Source organism: Ruditapes philippinarum, unplaced genomic scaffold, assembly GCF_026571515.1.
Source record: "Ruditapes philippinarum isolate M1 unplaced genomic scaffold, ASM2657151v2 ctg2196_1_1_1_1, whole genome shotgun sequence".
In the NCBI taxonomy this organism is placed as follows: domain Eukaryota; kingdom Metazoa; phylum Mollusca; class Bivalvia; order Venerida; family Veneridae; genus Ruditapes; species Ruditapes philippinarum.
Genome location: NW_026860476.1, coordinates 118,047 through 135,729, shown reverse-complemented (window position 1 = coordinate 135,729; position 17,683 = coordinate 118,047). Strand labels below are relative to the sequence as shown.

The 17,683-nt window shown below is 31.3% G+C and overlaps 1 protein-coding gene across 1 annotated transcript; it reads left to right on the top strand.

Moving 5' to 3' along the window:
* The first annotated feature begins 2,947 nt into the window (after positions 1-2,947).
* Positions 2,948-15,467, top strand: LOC132760242 (thrombospondin type-1 domain-containing protein 7B-like). Its single transcript, XM_060752181.1, has 14 exons — positions 2,948-3,029; positions 3,651-3,722; positions 4,378-4,419; positions 5,533-5,612; positions 6,740-6,805; positions 7,085-7,214; positions 7,608-7,730; positions 8,143-8,313; positions 8,765-8,935; positions 9,386-9,538; positions 10,991-11,121; positions 12,880-12,976; positions 13,656-13,805; positions 14,272-15,467. The coding sequence occupies exons 1-14, from the start codon at positions 3,017-3,019 to the stop codon at positions 14,535-14,537; spliced, it is 1,665 nt and encodes a 554-aa protein (XP_060608164.1). The 5' UTR covers positions 2,948-3,016; the 3' UTR covers positions 14,538-15,467.
* The last annotated feature ends 2,216 nt before the right edge of the window (positions 15,468-17,683 follow it).

The following is a 17,683-nucleotide window of genomic DNA, read 5'->3' as shown; positions in this document are numbered from 1 at the left end:
CCAGTAGGACCATCACAGTTGCTAATGCAACAGGTGTATCTGAACGTATCCAAAAAGACACGGATTCTTAAGAGAAGCAAATATCCATATCGTTAGTGTTTAAATGTGTAGTCTTTGAGAGACGGTTGTGTGTTTATCAGAACATTTGTCATTAAATATGATAAACAAGATCAACAAGGAAAGGCGGCGTTCAATGAACGCAACCCCCATACGACCCAGCAACAAGAACCAGTGTACCCCAAACAAAAACAGGACAGGGCAATACTTTGAATTATTTCTGTCACTCATTTACTTGTCGTTTGATTTCTATATTAGCGTTTCCGTATATTGCATTTTGGAGTTTAGTTGTTATTTCTAGACGTTCTGCTGGGAAAGAACATTGTACTACCGGTATTTCGTCTTTAATCGTTACAACACATAGATTAGTTCTTTTGTACTAGTGTTTCCGATACAAAACCGGTTTGTACATTCATTGTTCGCTCGAGCGATTCAAGCTGTATAGGAGCGGTATTTTCAGTTTATTTACATAAATTGCATTTTTAAACACAACACATGCGTAGTGTAGCCTTTACATTGTTTTGTATGTATGTTTAATGTTTGCAAGGATGAAGCCCATGCTTATTATTTATGAGACAGGCACAAATTTATTAAGCAATTGTAATATTTACAGTATTCTACACTATAATTATAATACAAGTGTTCTCGGAAATTGCAACTGGAGATGAATTCAGTTGCGTGAATTTTACATCTTATTTGCATGATCTGAAGGGATTTAAGGTATAACCCTCTCCATGCATTACCTCCGTTTTGAAGAGTTTTCAAATAGGCTAGAACTACTGTCAACTGCACAGAAACAGAGGGTCATGGGTTTTAGACCCCAGGAGGTTTAATTTTTTATCTTCTATTTTTCTTTAATATTATTTATGTATTTGTCATGCCCGTTTTGAGAATTGCCATCCGTGTTTCACGTATGAAGGTTCAATTCGATATATCAAATACTTTTCGAGTAATGTTCCATACAAAATTTACATGGAAAATAATAAAGGAAAAATAACTAAATAAATGACGGATAGAGTTATCACTGCAAACCCCTCGTTAATGAGATCTATTACCCCATGAAGTTTAAGTTGATATCTCAAGTACTTTAAGTTAACAATGTAACATTTCAATTCTATTGTCCTAAGAAAATGAGAAACATCGAGAAGGAAGAAGGAAAGTAAATACGATATGCATATTACATGTATACATTTTTCTTTTACAAATAAACGATACAAAAATAGCACAAAGAGATCGAATGTACCGTCGTCTGAAAAATACGGAAGCGTATCAGGGCCTACAGTTGGTGAGATGTTTTGCGCTAAGTCGACTTATTTTTATTCGCATTGATAAGATGTTTTTGTATTTCTCAATAAAATTTACTGACAAAGATGAGAAGCTTTTAGGCATTGCCACTGAATTTTTCTCGATATTCTTGAAGCTTTTGTCTCTTCGACAAAAATCCTGTCGAAACTTCTTGATTTCAAGACTTTGCTGAAATATTTAGTAAGACACAAAGACGTTACTCGCATTGACAAATAGCTCACGTAATTCAACAAATTTTTTTTGCAATGATTAAAAACTTCCACGTATTACGTATTAATTATAACGTCTTCATAGAATGTTTTATGTATTACGTATTAATCATAACGTCTTCATGGAATGTTTTTGGTCAAAACGAGAAGAAACAAGTTGACATGACATGAAACTTTTTGATAAGTGGAGGCCTTGATAATCTTCCGTAGAAAAAGAGTCAAATAGAAAAATGCTGTCTTACAACTACTGTCTATATTTGTGAACGGATAGGTACGAGGTTTATTAGGGCCTCCACTTATCTAAAAGTTTCACGAATGTCAATTTGTTTCTTCTCGTTTTTACCAAAAATATTCCATGAAGACGCAATGATTAATATGCAATACGTTGAAGTTTTCATTCATTGCGAAAAAAACATTTACTGAATAACGTGAACTTTCTGTCAATGCGAGTAAGGTTTTTGCGTCTTACTAAATATTTCAGCAAAGTCGTGAAATCACGAAGACTAGATTTTTGTCGAAGAGACAAAAACATCAAGCATATCGTGAAAGGTAAGTTGCGATGCCTGAAAACTCCTCATCTTTGTTAGTAAATTTTATTGAGATGTGCAAAAACATATTATTAATGCGAATAAAAATGAGTCGACTTAGCGCAAAACATCTCATCAACTGTAGGCCCTGATAAGCTTCCGTAGATAGGGTATCAAAATTAAAAGTTGAAGTCATTTACTTTTGTCGAAAATTTAATTTTTAATTTTTCAGTATATGTAATTCCTTTCGGTTGATGTTTTTGGATGCATTTTATTATCTCGTCTGTATATAAAAAGTCAACAGAAACATATATTCATATCCTTTTGATTGTCATAAGTCATCATCATGTGTAGTCATCATCATGTGTTGAAATCTTTGTATTTGGATATATGTAAAAGGAGACATAAATCTTTGGTTATATAAACAGAACAAAATACAAACTTTATTTGCCTAACATTTACTTGATTCACGTAACATACGTACATTTTACATATATGAAGTAATGTGACGTTTACATAAAGAATCATATATTATCAAATTATACTAAACGTTATACACAATATTTAATTATACATACATGTTTTGCGTAATCTAGATTGACACTTTACAAAAGGTTTGATTAACATTTTCAAAAACCAAAAATGCTTTTTACAATAATTTGCTAATTTATTTAAGAAAAATGCATTTAATTTTAACAATTTAGTACTTTCAACAAACTTATAAAGCTGTTTGCAGTGTGTCGTTCAATTCTTAGCATTTTGTCTGTGTTAAGTTGGAGACACACATTAACCTTATAAAATGAATTGTCATGTATGTTTGTCCATTTTTTCTTTTTATTGGTTGACTAAAGAACAAAAGCTTTACGTAAGAACTTGTTATCTTCCTTCTTCCTTTTACATTTATTATTTGTGGGGATTATGTGTACAGCAGGTATGTCATTTACCGTAGTTGATTTCATTTTATTTATTATAAAAGTTAGTTGCCGTTTATTTGTTTTCATGTACTTCTTATCCAGAGAAACAGTGGTAGAAATAGAAAAAATGTATTTATGAGCTTAAGTTGTGTCTGTTCCGCATATTTATATTATTCTGTATGAAATATTTTTCAATAACGTAGACGATAATCAAAATCTTTGTATTGGTTTAAAATTGTGAACAATTGGCAAATATTTGTAAAATCTCAAAGTTTTAGGTGGAGTTTTATTTGAAATGTACATTTACAAAAAAAAATCATCCTTTTATGTGTTATCTTATTTATATACTGAATTTGTCTCAAAAGTAAACCAACGTTTGCATTTTTAATTTAAAATAGTTTAAACATATTCTCTCAGTGAATTCGACACCTATTTGCCGTTGTTTCTTTTGGAAACATTATTATTACTTATTATGCAGTATAAAAAGAATAATGTGCGATGTTTAAGAAATGATATATATCCCAAGCAGTGATAGTTCGGATGCGAGGAATTATACCATGAGGTGATATACCATACTCTATGGTCATTTCTACCATTCCATCTTTTTACATGCTATTTTAATGTTGTTTTGTTTACAGTTAATATGAAAGCAATGAAAATGCAAAGCCGTCAAGAAACTCGAATGAAGAGAAGAAACGTTTCTGCAATAGGTCGCCTTCCTTTATTTCCAAATTTTTAAATTCTTACATGATTGTTTCATGTTATCAATTAATAATGAATATAACATATCTTGAATAAGTTTAAAAGTTTCAAGTTGAATGTAATAGTACTTGTATCATAGTTTGGGGACCCTTCTGTTGAAAATGAGTCATAGTTAAATCGTATACATAACTGGAGTGCAGATATTAGTTACCCGCTCTCCAGAGCATGTCCATTGATTGGCTCATTTTGCTGGAGTTTACTTAATGTGGCGGCAGAGAAAGGGAAAGCGACATAAATTTTATATTCAGATGCTCGTTCATTGGTTACTTTTTTCTTGGATTTCATATTGTGACAACAGGGAACGTGTCTTTATGTTTGACTATGATACAAAAGAGAATGAACATCAAAACATCGGCAATCTGATTTATCTCATACAAATCAGATAGCCTCGTGTTTCAATGATCTTTCTGTTACTTATTGTCGGTTAAAAATGCAAAGCAGGAAATAAATGTTCTATTTAAAAGAAAGATTTTGCTGTGAGATTGAATCATATTCTAAAACCAAACAAAGAAAATGGACGTTTTTAAAGTAAGAATAGAAATCTATTAAGGATATATAGTCTTTTCATAATTTAAAAAATATACACCCTCTTTATCTTTGTAGGTTGCTCATTGTTGGTTGTGTTATCTGCAATCAGTCATGCAGGTACGTTATTGTTGTTCCAGTTTGAAATTAACCATAATATTTTTTAAGTAGCTAGTATTTACCAAATGATAAGTTTCTCCTTAATTTAACAACGATGGTGAGACATAAAGTTAAAAAAAGATTTACATTGAATAATCTTAAAGAAATGATATCTACGGAAGCGTATCAGGGCCTACAGTTGGTGAGATGTTTTGCGCTTAGACGACTTATTTTTGTTCGCATTGATAAGATGTTTTTGCATTTCTCAATAAAATTTACTGACAAAGATGAGAAGCTTTTAGGCATTGCAACTGAATTTTTCTCGATATGCTTGAAGCTTTTGTCTCTTCGACAAAAATCCTGTCGAACTTCTTGCTTTCACGACTTTGCTGAAATATTTAGTAAGACGCAAAGACGTTACTCGCATTGACAAATAGCTCACGTAATTCAACAAAATTTATTTGCAATGATTAAAAACTTCTACGTATTACGTATTAATCATAACGTCTTCATCGAATGTGTTATGTATTACGTATTAATTATAACGTCTTCATGGAATGTTTTTGGTCAAAACGAGAAGAAACAAGTTGACATGACGTGAAACGTTTAGATAAGTGGAGACCCTGATAAGCTTCCGTAGATATCTTTTCAAGACACCATTTACAGAATGATGAGAAAAATAAATAGTTCTGCATTTAATCAATTTTAACATGTAAACTGTATCCATTTGAAAATATTCTCAAATGTGTTTAAATTAAAATTTTATCATAAACTTCTATCCGAATAAAAAAAACATCCATATTAAATTGATAACTATGCGTTTTATAGTTAACTTTACATTGACATGTAGCATAAATAAGATAATTATAAACTACCCAAGGGAACAATTGAAATTAAAAGGATGCTTCAAGGGATAAATCTAATATATGTTCAGTCAGCCAGAACTTAAAGGAAAACACAAATTATATTAATCGTACAGATTTAATGCTGGACTGCAAATATTTTTGATTTAATAGATTAGATTAAAAAGATGACAATCTTAAATCTTTGATTTGATAATAACTTTTGAAAATTGTTTTAGTCCTTTCTTATTCATAAGTGTGGATTTGTTTACTGTTATTGATTTATTTAAAGCTTCCTTAGAATGCTATAGCTGTTCTGATGCTGTTAATCTAGATGCATGTACAGCTGCAGAGACCTGCAGAGACGGACAGGTGAAATACTTATATAATTATAGTTTTCCCTTAAGAAAGATGGTGTTCTGAGTCCTTTTGTTAGCTTATCGTAAACATAATCGTTTTTGACATGTTTTTCATTGTTTTATATGATGGCTGATTTGTGCCATTTGTGTTTTCGTCCCGCGGCTTCGCCAAGCGAAAAGCAAAAAATTAACAAGTTAAAACGCGCGGGCGCGAAGGTAGACTTAAGGAAAGAAGTATACCGGTAGGGTGCATAACGAGAACACGCTCATTAGCGGTAGAGCGGGACGAATTTTCAGCGAAAAAACACTTATTAGCTGTTGGTGGGGCGAAGTTTTATTTCGCTCCCCCGCTAATAAGCGTGTTTTCCATTCGCGTCTCGCCGTTTATCTCTTAAATCTTGCACCATGCCCCAACGGGGCGGCGTTTTCTATATTTGACTTCGCCCCGAACCCCCGCTAATAAGCGTACTTTTGCTCCGCGCCCCTGTCATTTTAACTTGTTAATTCTCGACTATTCGCTTGGGTGGGTCCCGGGGCGAAAACACGAATGGAAAAAATCAGCCAACATAGTTTTAGCTGTTTGTTTTAAATATTTTTGGTTGTGTTTTACGTTGCACAAACATTGTTAAGGTCAGTTGGCGACGTTCTATGTGTTTTTGTGAAGGAAGACCCCCAGGAGCCTTTACGTATTATTTCAGGCACGAACGTACACCTAGGTAGAACACCAACGAAGTTCCGTATGTTAGCTAGATAGCTTCCTTAAATAAAATTAGCCTGAAGTCCCTGACGTGATTCGAACCCACAGCGGTAAGGGATACATCAGGGTTTTTAAGTCGTCGTCAAAGTAACAGCGCTGCGAATCAAGTGGCCTGAAGCCAACAACCTTAACCAACTAGCACCGAACGCCCTAAGTTAAAAATAGAAATACGCATAATCAGTATTAAAAAGTTATTATAAAGTTGATACCGCGGAAGACGAACATATGTTGTCGTGATGAAATGCTAAATGTATGAGATTTACAAATACAGTTAATTATATAATTCTTCAAACACAAATGAAATCATGGTTACACTTGACTAAGCATGAACTTTTAAAACAATGTCGTTATTTTTATTCATTAGTTGTCTATCCAATTTATAGGTTTGTTTCAAAAAGCGAGAGTTTACAAATCAAGTTCAGTTTGACATGGGTTGTATTGACAAAAAGGTGATATTTAAATTACATTTAATTTTAAATTATAAAGAATGTTCGTTTTTTGCCATTAACTAGACATTTTCTTTCGTTTTTGCTATGACTGTTCATATTATTACAGCTTACAGTAGCACGAGTGAAAACTTTTTAAAGTAGAGACTTTATTATAATGTACTGGATGTCTTTTTTTAAAATGAATGCTTTTAAATAAGCTTTGTGATTCTTTTACTTTTACATTAACATAAATTTATTTACTTTTGAAATAGTACCTATATCCTTTTTTGTGTATTTCAGGATTGTGGCCAGTTCGCACAAACTCGAAATGCTTCAGAAATTTTGAAAATGAGTGCTGACAAAAGAAGTTATTGCTACGAATGTTGCTCGAAAGACAGATGTAACAAAGATATTTGTGAATATCCTTCACGTAAGTGCTAAATATCCGAAATTAAACAATCAGACAAATGAAATAATGTTCTTTTTACACTTTGAGCCATTTATTTACTCTAATGCATTTAGGATACAATGGATATTGAGAATGTTTGTATTCAAATCTATTTTGTTCACAAACGACAAAAATGATATTTTTCATTCATTATTCTATTCCTTTCAAGTCAGGAATAAAAGACGTCAGTAAAATTAAGTGCACAATTATAACTAACTTGAGATGTCAATAAAGTTATTTTAATGAGTTTATCTTTTTTGTTTTTCAACGTAACATAACCTGTTGCCCATGCTGGTGTTTTATATTTTATTTTGTTTGTAGATCGTGCTTTCAATTTAAAAGTAGGTGTGAAGTGTTCATAATTCAAAATTTCAGACTCATTGTGTAAAGATGATGAATCGGTTGATTGTGCTAGATTGAACTCTATGTTTAGCATTTGCAAAATTGCAAGAGAAGCAAAGAAAATGTGCCCCAAATATTGCGAGTTGTGTGACCTTGGTAGGTGATATTTAACTTTATTTGCCTTTTTTGTCTTTTAATCTAAAACGTATTACAAAAGACAATATTTTACAATATTTGACGAACAAGTGATCACATTCATTTCAAGATCCCTATAATGCATTTTTAATTGATAGGTATATTTTATGTGTGATTTTATCTAATTTACTTATGCGTTCAAATTTAATTATTTGCAATTAAAAAATAAAATGAACATATGAAATAAAAAAATAGATTTATGACCATTTGACACATTGATAAACGACATTGTTCCAATGAAAGAGAAAATCGTGCGGTGCACAAATATTAAAGAAAAAACCCGGAGATTTTTTAACAAAAAAGATGACATTTGTTTTCAATCCTCCAATGTTATCTTAATTGTGACTATATTATATATTTTGCGAAATTGAAGTTGATGGAAGTTGGTCTCTTTGGTCGCAATGGTCGTCATGTGACGTCACTTGCGGAATTGGTTCAATATTACGTCGTCGCTCATGCACCAATCCATCGCCAAAGAATGGCGGTCTTGATTGTCCAGGGAATGGAACCGAAATGAAGGCATGTAAACTGAAGTTATGTCCAGGTAATTACAAAACTGAATTATGTGATATAAATTTTTTATAAGAAACAACACGGAAAAACAAATTATCAGTTTTGCTTACAATTTTGTAATCAACTTTCCTTTCTACATCACATGTAACTTTTCCCACATAAGTATGCTGTCAAGCTTTCTGGTCTCAACCGTTTTTAAATTTTAGTTTACATTGACATTTAACAATAATAATACTTCTAATGATATTATTACAGATATATAAATACAATTATTTTCCCTACCTTTCTGTAAGATATCTCTCTTGCTACAGTACCACGGCAAAGGTTACTAAACACACTTTTATTTAAATTGTGTTAGTTCGTTAGAAATTGAGAATAACTTTAGTTCATATAATTTAGTAATTGAGTAAATTTTGAATAGATATAGTCAATGTAGCAAATGTATCGCAATGCCTATGCACGAATACTTTATAATCAATCAGTGCATGGAGGATGGACTTCATGGGAGACTTGGGGAAAGTGCTCTGTATCTTGCGGTGTAGGTATGCGGAATCGAAGAAGGTTGTGTACAAATCCTCGCCCAGAGCGTTTTGGTAATCACTGTTTTGGTGACAGTACTGAATATGAATTATGTTACAATAGATTGTGTGCAGGTAATAAACCAGTTTGTTGGTTCCATTTTTGAAATTTGTGTCGTACACTTTTATAATGACATCAGACAAAAACCATTATCATGAATCATGCAAAAAAATGCTTTTGCTTGAATTTCAATAATGTACCATGACGATGAAATATGCCTATGCTTATATCATTTAATTAAAAACGATATTCCAATGAAAAAAAAACCCAATAAATACCAACCAAGAACAATATGACAAACTAGGAAGATATTGACAAACTACATCACTAACCGGAAACGATAAATAAATCTTATTAATATAGATAAAACACTGTATACTGTAATTATATGTTTATACACAGTGATAAACAGTAGCTTCGATTAATAAAAAGTAATCGTAAAAGTATTTGTTACACTCCTTACTACTCAAGTCTTGATTTTTTCTTTAATAATTTCAAATCAGCTATTTACTATTGATGTATAGGAGTGTGGACAGACTGGCAGACATGGAGTAACTGTTTTGTAAAAAGCCACCGAAGCGTACAAACTAGGAATAGGACATGCTCAAAAAATGTGTTTACCGAAGATTGTGAAGGCAATAGTACAGAAATAAGAGCTTGCGAAGGAGCAACATTATGTCAGTATTTATAGCTTTAAATTGTTTAGCGTTGTCATGTATAAAAAGAATAAATAGAATAAAAATGGTATAACTTAGGAAATAAATCCGAACTTGTTTTTTTACGTGACGTCCTCATGCAGCGACAGACAGGACCTGCAAAACCGTCGCTATTTCAATGTTGCAAAACAGTTAAATATCACTTTTGTTTCACTATAAATAAACTGTATTTCTCTTCAAAAATATACAAGAAATGAAATAAACACATACAAATTTTATCAGCGTTTGTGCAAACGGTAGATTTCACGAGATTTTTTTAACCGTCTGGAACAGCCCTCAAGAACGTTTCCATTAGAAATTCTGAAGCGAAAACAAATGTTAACCACCAAAAATATAGTCCAACTATATTTTTCTTGACAAGTTCATCTTGATTTTGAGTGCTCTGTGTTTTACATATAGCACGATGTTTGTAATTAATCACTCAGCCCTACGGTCTTCGTGAATATATTACTGCGCATCGGAACTCCATACCGTGCTATATTACACCACAGAGGCACTCAAAATAAAAAATCTATTTCCTAATTTTAAAAATAGGATGTTTTATTAAATGACCTTTAATAAAATGTTTAATATATAATCATCTATCTTATAAATGAACTTATATCACTGATACATTTAAAGGGTTTACCCTACGTAATAAAGAAGATATTATAGTGATCTTTAGTGCACATTTTAGAATTGAGCAGGAAAATATCTGCCATCTTGAATATTATGTTACTGGAAGTCGGAATAATAAAGGAAGGGGATTCAAATATAACTAATAGAGGTTATCTACACATGCATAGTAATAAAAAGTAAAAATAATTATAATTTTATTAAAAAATATAACAACTAAAACGTTAAAACTCAATGTGAAACCGGTATCAAATTTAAGTCAAATTTTACCTTTGACCACGATATTTTTTCAACGTATACTTCAAACTATTAACAACTTATAAACTTAATTCAATTTGACGTATCATCAAGTATCATAGCTTCTAAATTTGACGGGAATATTAGGCGAAATCTTTACTGGAAGTGCAATCTGAAAGATCGCCGCGAAAAGCTTCAAAAACTAAGCTTATGCATTTATTTACAATATATATATATAACTACAGCAGGCCGGTGCACATAAACGTGTTTTTTTTTCGACTTTTTCCCATGTTAGTGGCTCCTGCTTATTCATCTTGTGTACTCTTGTATCATTTTTCAGTCCGATCAAGTATAGATATAATTATTATATACATGTTTACCTGATCCAATATAACAGGAGTCACTTAAATATCAATTTATATAAAGAAAATGTTTTGATTATTGCAATGAAAATAAAAACTTTAAAGAACCACATATTTTTCATACTAGATGAAAGTTTTATTAGGTATTGTTGGTTGCTTGAATATATTTATGAGGAATAGAACACTTTATTTCTTTTAGACACGGACTGTTCAGACATTAAACAGCTATTGGGAAAACAAAACAATGGAATCTACAACGTTACACTATGGAAAACAAACTTAACTTTGCCTGTGGTCTGTGATTTCAGTACGGACGGTGGAGGATGGACGGTTAATATTTGTTTCTTTCAATCATTCAGCAATTTTTTTCAACATTTCGTTTAAAATCTTGAACATTAAAACTAATTATTGAAGCGTTAGTATAATTATTAGTTATATTTCACTAAGCTAACATCGGATGTATTGTCATGTAGCTAGGTATGAAAATGAATACATTTAAAGTCACTAGTGATACATAAAGGATATTTGATTGTTTTGAGGGAATGCTATTAACACACACTGAGAATATTTCTCGGACATACATGTAGTAAATAAAAAGAAAATGCATTTATATAGTACAGTTTGATCTATAGGAATGAATATGTGGTGTTAAGCCTATCTATAAAGGTATTTTTTTACTTGACGAATCTGAAAATAGTTTAATGAAGGTCTTGACCAATAACGTGTGTGCATAATTTCAAATAATTTTCTCACTCCGTTTTTCCAAAAATGATTATTCGAATTGTGAAGAAGACACACACACAGGCTGGTGAAGACAACGCTCATTATGTTTTACTTTTTCTAAAAGAAAACAAAAAAAATGCTTTTAACTTATCTTTAAAAAGAAAATTGATGAAAAAATATTCAATATATCCGTGTGATGTTTTGGTTGTTTTGTCCACATATGAATAAAATCCGTACATAAACAACAAACTTATAACTTACTAAAACTTCAATAATTAGACAAGCCATTTTCAGCTCACGATTCAGTTCAAGGTTTATAAGATCTTATTCAAAATGTTGTTTTGTTCAAGTATGAAGATAATCCATAATTAACTACCAATTTACAGCTAATTATAGCAAAATATCAGTGAAACTTTAATAATTCGACTTTCAAGGTGAAGGTCATACATGAGTCAAGGTCAATTTGAATTTAATATACACAAAGGCCCTGACATTAAAGTAATGTTAAAATATGAAGTCATTCCATTTATAGATAACAAAGTAATAGCCATTTACAGCATAAAACAAGAGAATTTCATCGATTTGACATTGACGGTCAAGGGCAATTAAAGGTCACATCTATTTTATTCAATATGTTTCCTTGGTACCAATTTTGTTTTGCCCAAGCAAAAATCAAATCCGTACATAAATGATAAAATTATGGCAATTTAACCAAAATTCAATAATTACACATTGACGGTAATTTTTACGCTCAAGGTCAAAGAAAGTCAAACTTTCAGAATGCCTTGTCCAAAAGGTTCTTATATCCAAGTAAGAATATGATCCATTTATTAATGACCAAGTTTCTGTCAATTATAGCAAAAATCAGTAGAAATTCAATATTTAACATTCTAAAAATGAAAAGCAAAATTTTAATTTAACGATAATGTTTTTTTCCCAGTTAAATACGTTCTCTTCTTGTTTGATGCCATTAATTTGTCTGAAATTTCAGTGATTCTTCCGCATTCAATCTTAGTTTCGATTTTCATCTTGATAAACATTATTGTCAAATTGCCGATGCATTTATATGAACCCTTCTGCATTTCTATCAGTGATCTGCAAAGATTATTAAAACATTATCTTTAACATTTCAAACAAAATAACCTTCTTTATTATCTTTATCTTTTCAAGAATTATAGCAAACAGTAAATTAACAAGTCAAACAAAACCATGACATTGTACATTAATTAAAATTGAACGGTATATCCCTAATTTCCTCACAACATGAACAACTGTACAACAATATGATCTTTGTAAGAAAAAGTATCAAGACTATTTTGATTGTAATTTATAGATTATAAAGCATCGTTTCTGCTTGTTATATAGGTTTTTCAATATCGTTTTGACGGTAGTGTTGACTTCTACAGAAACTTGTTGGATTACACAAATGGGTTCGGTTCTCTCAATGGTGAATTTTGGTTAGGTAAGGCACGTTCAGTTTTTTATTTTGCTTAATGTTTAAAAAGATTTTAGCCCCCGTTTTGTATATTCTATTTATATGTCTTATTATTATTGCAAATTGAATAGATTGAATACTATGTTTGCTACAACATTTGTTTACAGCTACGACTTCAATACATTAACGAATGTGCCACAGACACATACTTTGTTTTGATTAATTTAAAGCTATATCATTTCATTGAATAAGTTCAATGTAACCTTCAGTCAAGTTATTTAAGATATAACTCAATGTTAAACCCTTTCACTGCCATATGGACGGCATATGCCGTCCCTATTATTTTCGGCGTATTTGCCACATGAACGGCTTTTGCCGTTTCTATAATAATAATAATAATAATAATAATAATAATAATAATAATAATAATAATTATAATTTTAATAATAATAATAAATATATATAGATAATTATACCATCGACACTAATTATTATTATACTAGCAGATTTGGAAGCATATATAATTATTATAATACTAAAAACAAATAATAATAATTATATGAATTAATAATATAGTAATTCCTTAGGTGATCAATAAATAAATAACCCTCTGGCAGCGAAAGGGTTAACATTATCTTTTTTCGGTCTCAAAAATATGTTGATAAGAATAAAGTTATTTTTCCGTTCAATATTCATTTTAATGAAGGCCTTAAGTATATCTACGAGATGCTTACTCAAGGAAAATCAGAGTTAAGACTTGATCTGACAGCGGCTGACGGAACAGTATTTCAAGAAGTATTTCAGAACTTTCAGCTTGACAACAGCCCGTATTATACACTTCATATAAACGGCACAGGTATCAATTAATGATATATAGCGATGTATTCGGCGAAACATTCAAAATATATATCACTGTCTCTCTTTTAATAATTATTTTTCATTATAATTTAGTTTATCATCATTATCATCATCATGATTATTTTCAATGAAAGTTTTTGATTTTCTTTTTTCTTGACATCATGTTACCAATGTGACAACAGTGCTACGACGAAATAACACTATTGCATGACTACTTTGATTATTTAAATGAGAGCAACGTTACAAGAAACTGCGCGGAGTGCGAATGACACTGTCAATATAATTTATTATAGCATACGCTTTAAAATAGACAATGCTTAACCTATGTTTTTAAATATACTTACATCTTTTTGTCATACAGATCTATTTCTTGTTTATTTTCTTTAGAATGATAACACGCGTAAAAGAAAGCCGTTAATGCAAAATGATTGTTATAAATAAAACTATGTTTAATCAATATACAGGTGGTCTTGGGTTATCAACTGATAATGGTAGACATTTTTCGACATACGACGCTGATCGTGATACAAGTGTCCTAAACTGCGCAGTCAGTCGCCATGGCGGTTGGTGGTATGGAAGCTGTACTAGTGGAAATCTCAATGGTGAATATATTACACCTGGGACAAAAAGCTCGGTCAATGTGCACAGATCCATGTATTACTATCCATTTAAAGAAACATACTCACTTAGAATATCTAGAATGATGTTTCGACGCGTGTTGAAGGATTAAATTTAGAATCTACCATTACAGCATTAAAGCATACTTACTACACACTTACTTATAAAAAAAGTTGTGAAATAGTGGAAAATAAGTGGGTCACTACAATATATGGCCAATATGTAGCAAACAATGATTGTATAAATGATGAATGTATTTATATATATTCTTTATTCTATTTTTTTTAAAGAGAAAATAACCTAAACGACATAAAATGTCGTAATATTTATGTTATTTTTACGTTAAATCATATATTAACTCTTTATACATAAATCCCTCACATTTGCATTTGATATGCTAAATGCTCATTGAGTTTTACAGTCTCGTTAGCTTCGATGAAAGGTAAAATAAGAGCTTTTTTCTAAAAGAGAATAAAAACAGCATCCCTAAAGACAAAATTGTAAATGTTGCAGATTCGGTTTGCCTTCGCCTGTTCATGGATACATAATTGCTTTTACTTTTTATGCTTAACTGTTAATGACATTATAATCATATATTCAGCATCTGTCCAACATTTTGATTTTTAAATCAACGTTTCTAACATGATATGTATAGATTCATTTTCAAACATTGTTTTTAACATTTTTATTTATCAAAATTAGTCTGCACATTGCATATAATCCAAATGCATCCAATTACTATTAACGGGACCAATGTTTTATTTATAAAAGGATTAAATATCATACAATATAAGCATTGTAGTTAAAGAGCTTAGCAGATAACTCATGTTAAACTTTTTTTTTTACTATAAAGTATGTTAAAAAGACAATACAAATAAAACTAACCATGCATATTGTTACATGTTCGTTCCTAATTTCTCTCTTAGATTGCATGTTTAACCCATATACCGCCATTATTACAGTGCTTAATATTCCCTGGAAGAATGACGCACCATGTTGTATTTCTTTCTTGACTAAAAATGAACATTTTTTTATAGGCAATTATCGTTATTTGGTTCAATATTTTATTTACCATTAAACGTTAGACAACAAAATTTACCGTTATAACATCCTGTAAAGTAGAGAAAAAATGGAGTCACTAAAGAACGCCCACAACAATAAAATCAAAATTATTTCAATCTCGGTTTGATTGAGCCTGTTCATGGACTGGACTGGAAAGTGCACGTTACCGTCCACGTTTCAAAGCTACGGCTTTAAAGAAGTATTTAACATTTAAAACAATTTTGAATTGAGAAACATCTGCAATGTTGTAAGTTAGCTTTTTTGAATTCATCATTAACGCTAGAATTTGTAAAAGACATCTTGACTGTGATGAGTCAAAGAAAATATATTTTAAATTACTCACTTAATGAGAATAGTCTGATAAATTAATATTTTAACATTAATGTGTTCCGTCTTTACTTATCATATTAGTGTTAGCGGGACTTTAAATGCTAAGATCTTTGCGGTTCAACAACGATATAAAAGGATGGGGGACATCTAATTGGATATTTTGACACAGCTAAAATTGAGTTTTGTTTAAACGCTTAGTAGTTTAAAAAGCGTGCACTGGACAGGCTGATTGTTGACAGTTGTCAGTACATTATAATTGATCTTTTTTTCCCTGTCCAACTTTTGAAGTCATGTATAATATAAAAATAATTGGGCTTCGGTAAGTGAAATGTTTGCAGGCTGACTGTTTATTACCTATAATGCTAATATAAGATGCCACCAAACAATGATTTCTACTATAGCATTAGTTTTTAATTAATTTTGAACTTAGATAAAGCACATGGTAGAAATAGTTAAATAGCTTTACGCCTTTGACGGTGCTATCAGATAAATTTTGTACGGTAAAATTGGGTCACCGATAATGATTTTTGCTATTTTGTGTTTTAATTTCCGATTTCATTAGTATATATGTTTCAAATGTTGCACTTGTACCCGATATGCTTGCAAAGTGTATGACAAATATCGTCAACAAAATATTGCAACATAAAAGATTTCTGCAAGCATTACGGAAAACTTAAAGAGCTACAATTGAAAGTGTTATATGTTCACCTTACTATTAAATGTTTGTTTTCCCAACATTTCTCTTTTCCCCTCGGTACGTGCAAGTAGATGAGAAGGCACAGGGCATCGGAAGAAGATTTGAAGAATTTGCGATGGCAAAAAAATAAACAGTGACCAGAATTTGTACCTGCGGACCAGCTGCTAATAACCTGACTAAAAACGAAGAGAGTAGCAGGGACGACCCTGGCACAGAGTGACGGCTTGAAAGACAGGCCCTTTGCTCCGCACAACCATCTCTTTTAAGAGCTACCTCCTTTTCATAGTTTCTCAAGTTACTGTAAATTTTGGTTCTCAGTGATCTACCTTTGGCTAAAAATTCATATTTATGGCTAATCCTCTGCGGAATTTGCATAGAGGTAGATAATCACCACTTTGTGCATCAAAATTAACCCTTTAAAGGCTTTCACTGGTGACACCCGTGGTCTGTACACGACAGCGTACTATACCGAACCCCCGGCTGGCACGACATTCTACAGGACATTCAGCAGGACAATGAAACTTAAGCAAACACCCCGCTGTAAAGAAAAGAAGGTACCGTAATCAAACTAATTGTATGCATCCTAACAAATCATTGCTCAGTCTAAGGTTCAGTAAATATGAATACAAAAACAAGTCTGGTTAGGCGACAGTGTTTTCAGCGTAATCCGAACATTGATGTGCTCTGAAGTTTTCAGTTACTTTATACAATTTATTTTATTTCTTTCTTGACATGAACTTACAGCGTTAATGAAATGATCGTGTTTAAGTCTAATACTGGTTTCTAAAAGATGATTTGAAATCATTTTAGTGTTTTTGCTGTTCCAATAACATAAATCAATAAAAGAGGAGCCAATTATGATACCATTTAGAAAAGCAACAGTCGATATTTGAGTTAAGTTTATTTGCTGGGGAAAAGGGCAAAGAGCAAACATTAAAACAGGATTTCAAGAAATTTCCTTAACTAAACTACAGGAAAGTTATATTTCAAAGGCAATTACACTTATTAAGTTTTTTTTTTAAAGATTTATTGCTTTTTGCATAAATTTGTTTTAAAATGTGTATTTATTTTCCATTTGTTCCAACTTGTGTCTTCTATCCCATTTTTCTATATAATTAAAGTTCGGCGTAAGTTGTACAAGTTATAAAACAAAACAACAAATAACAAAA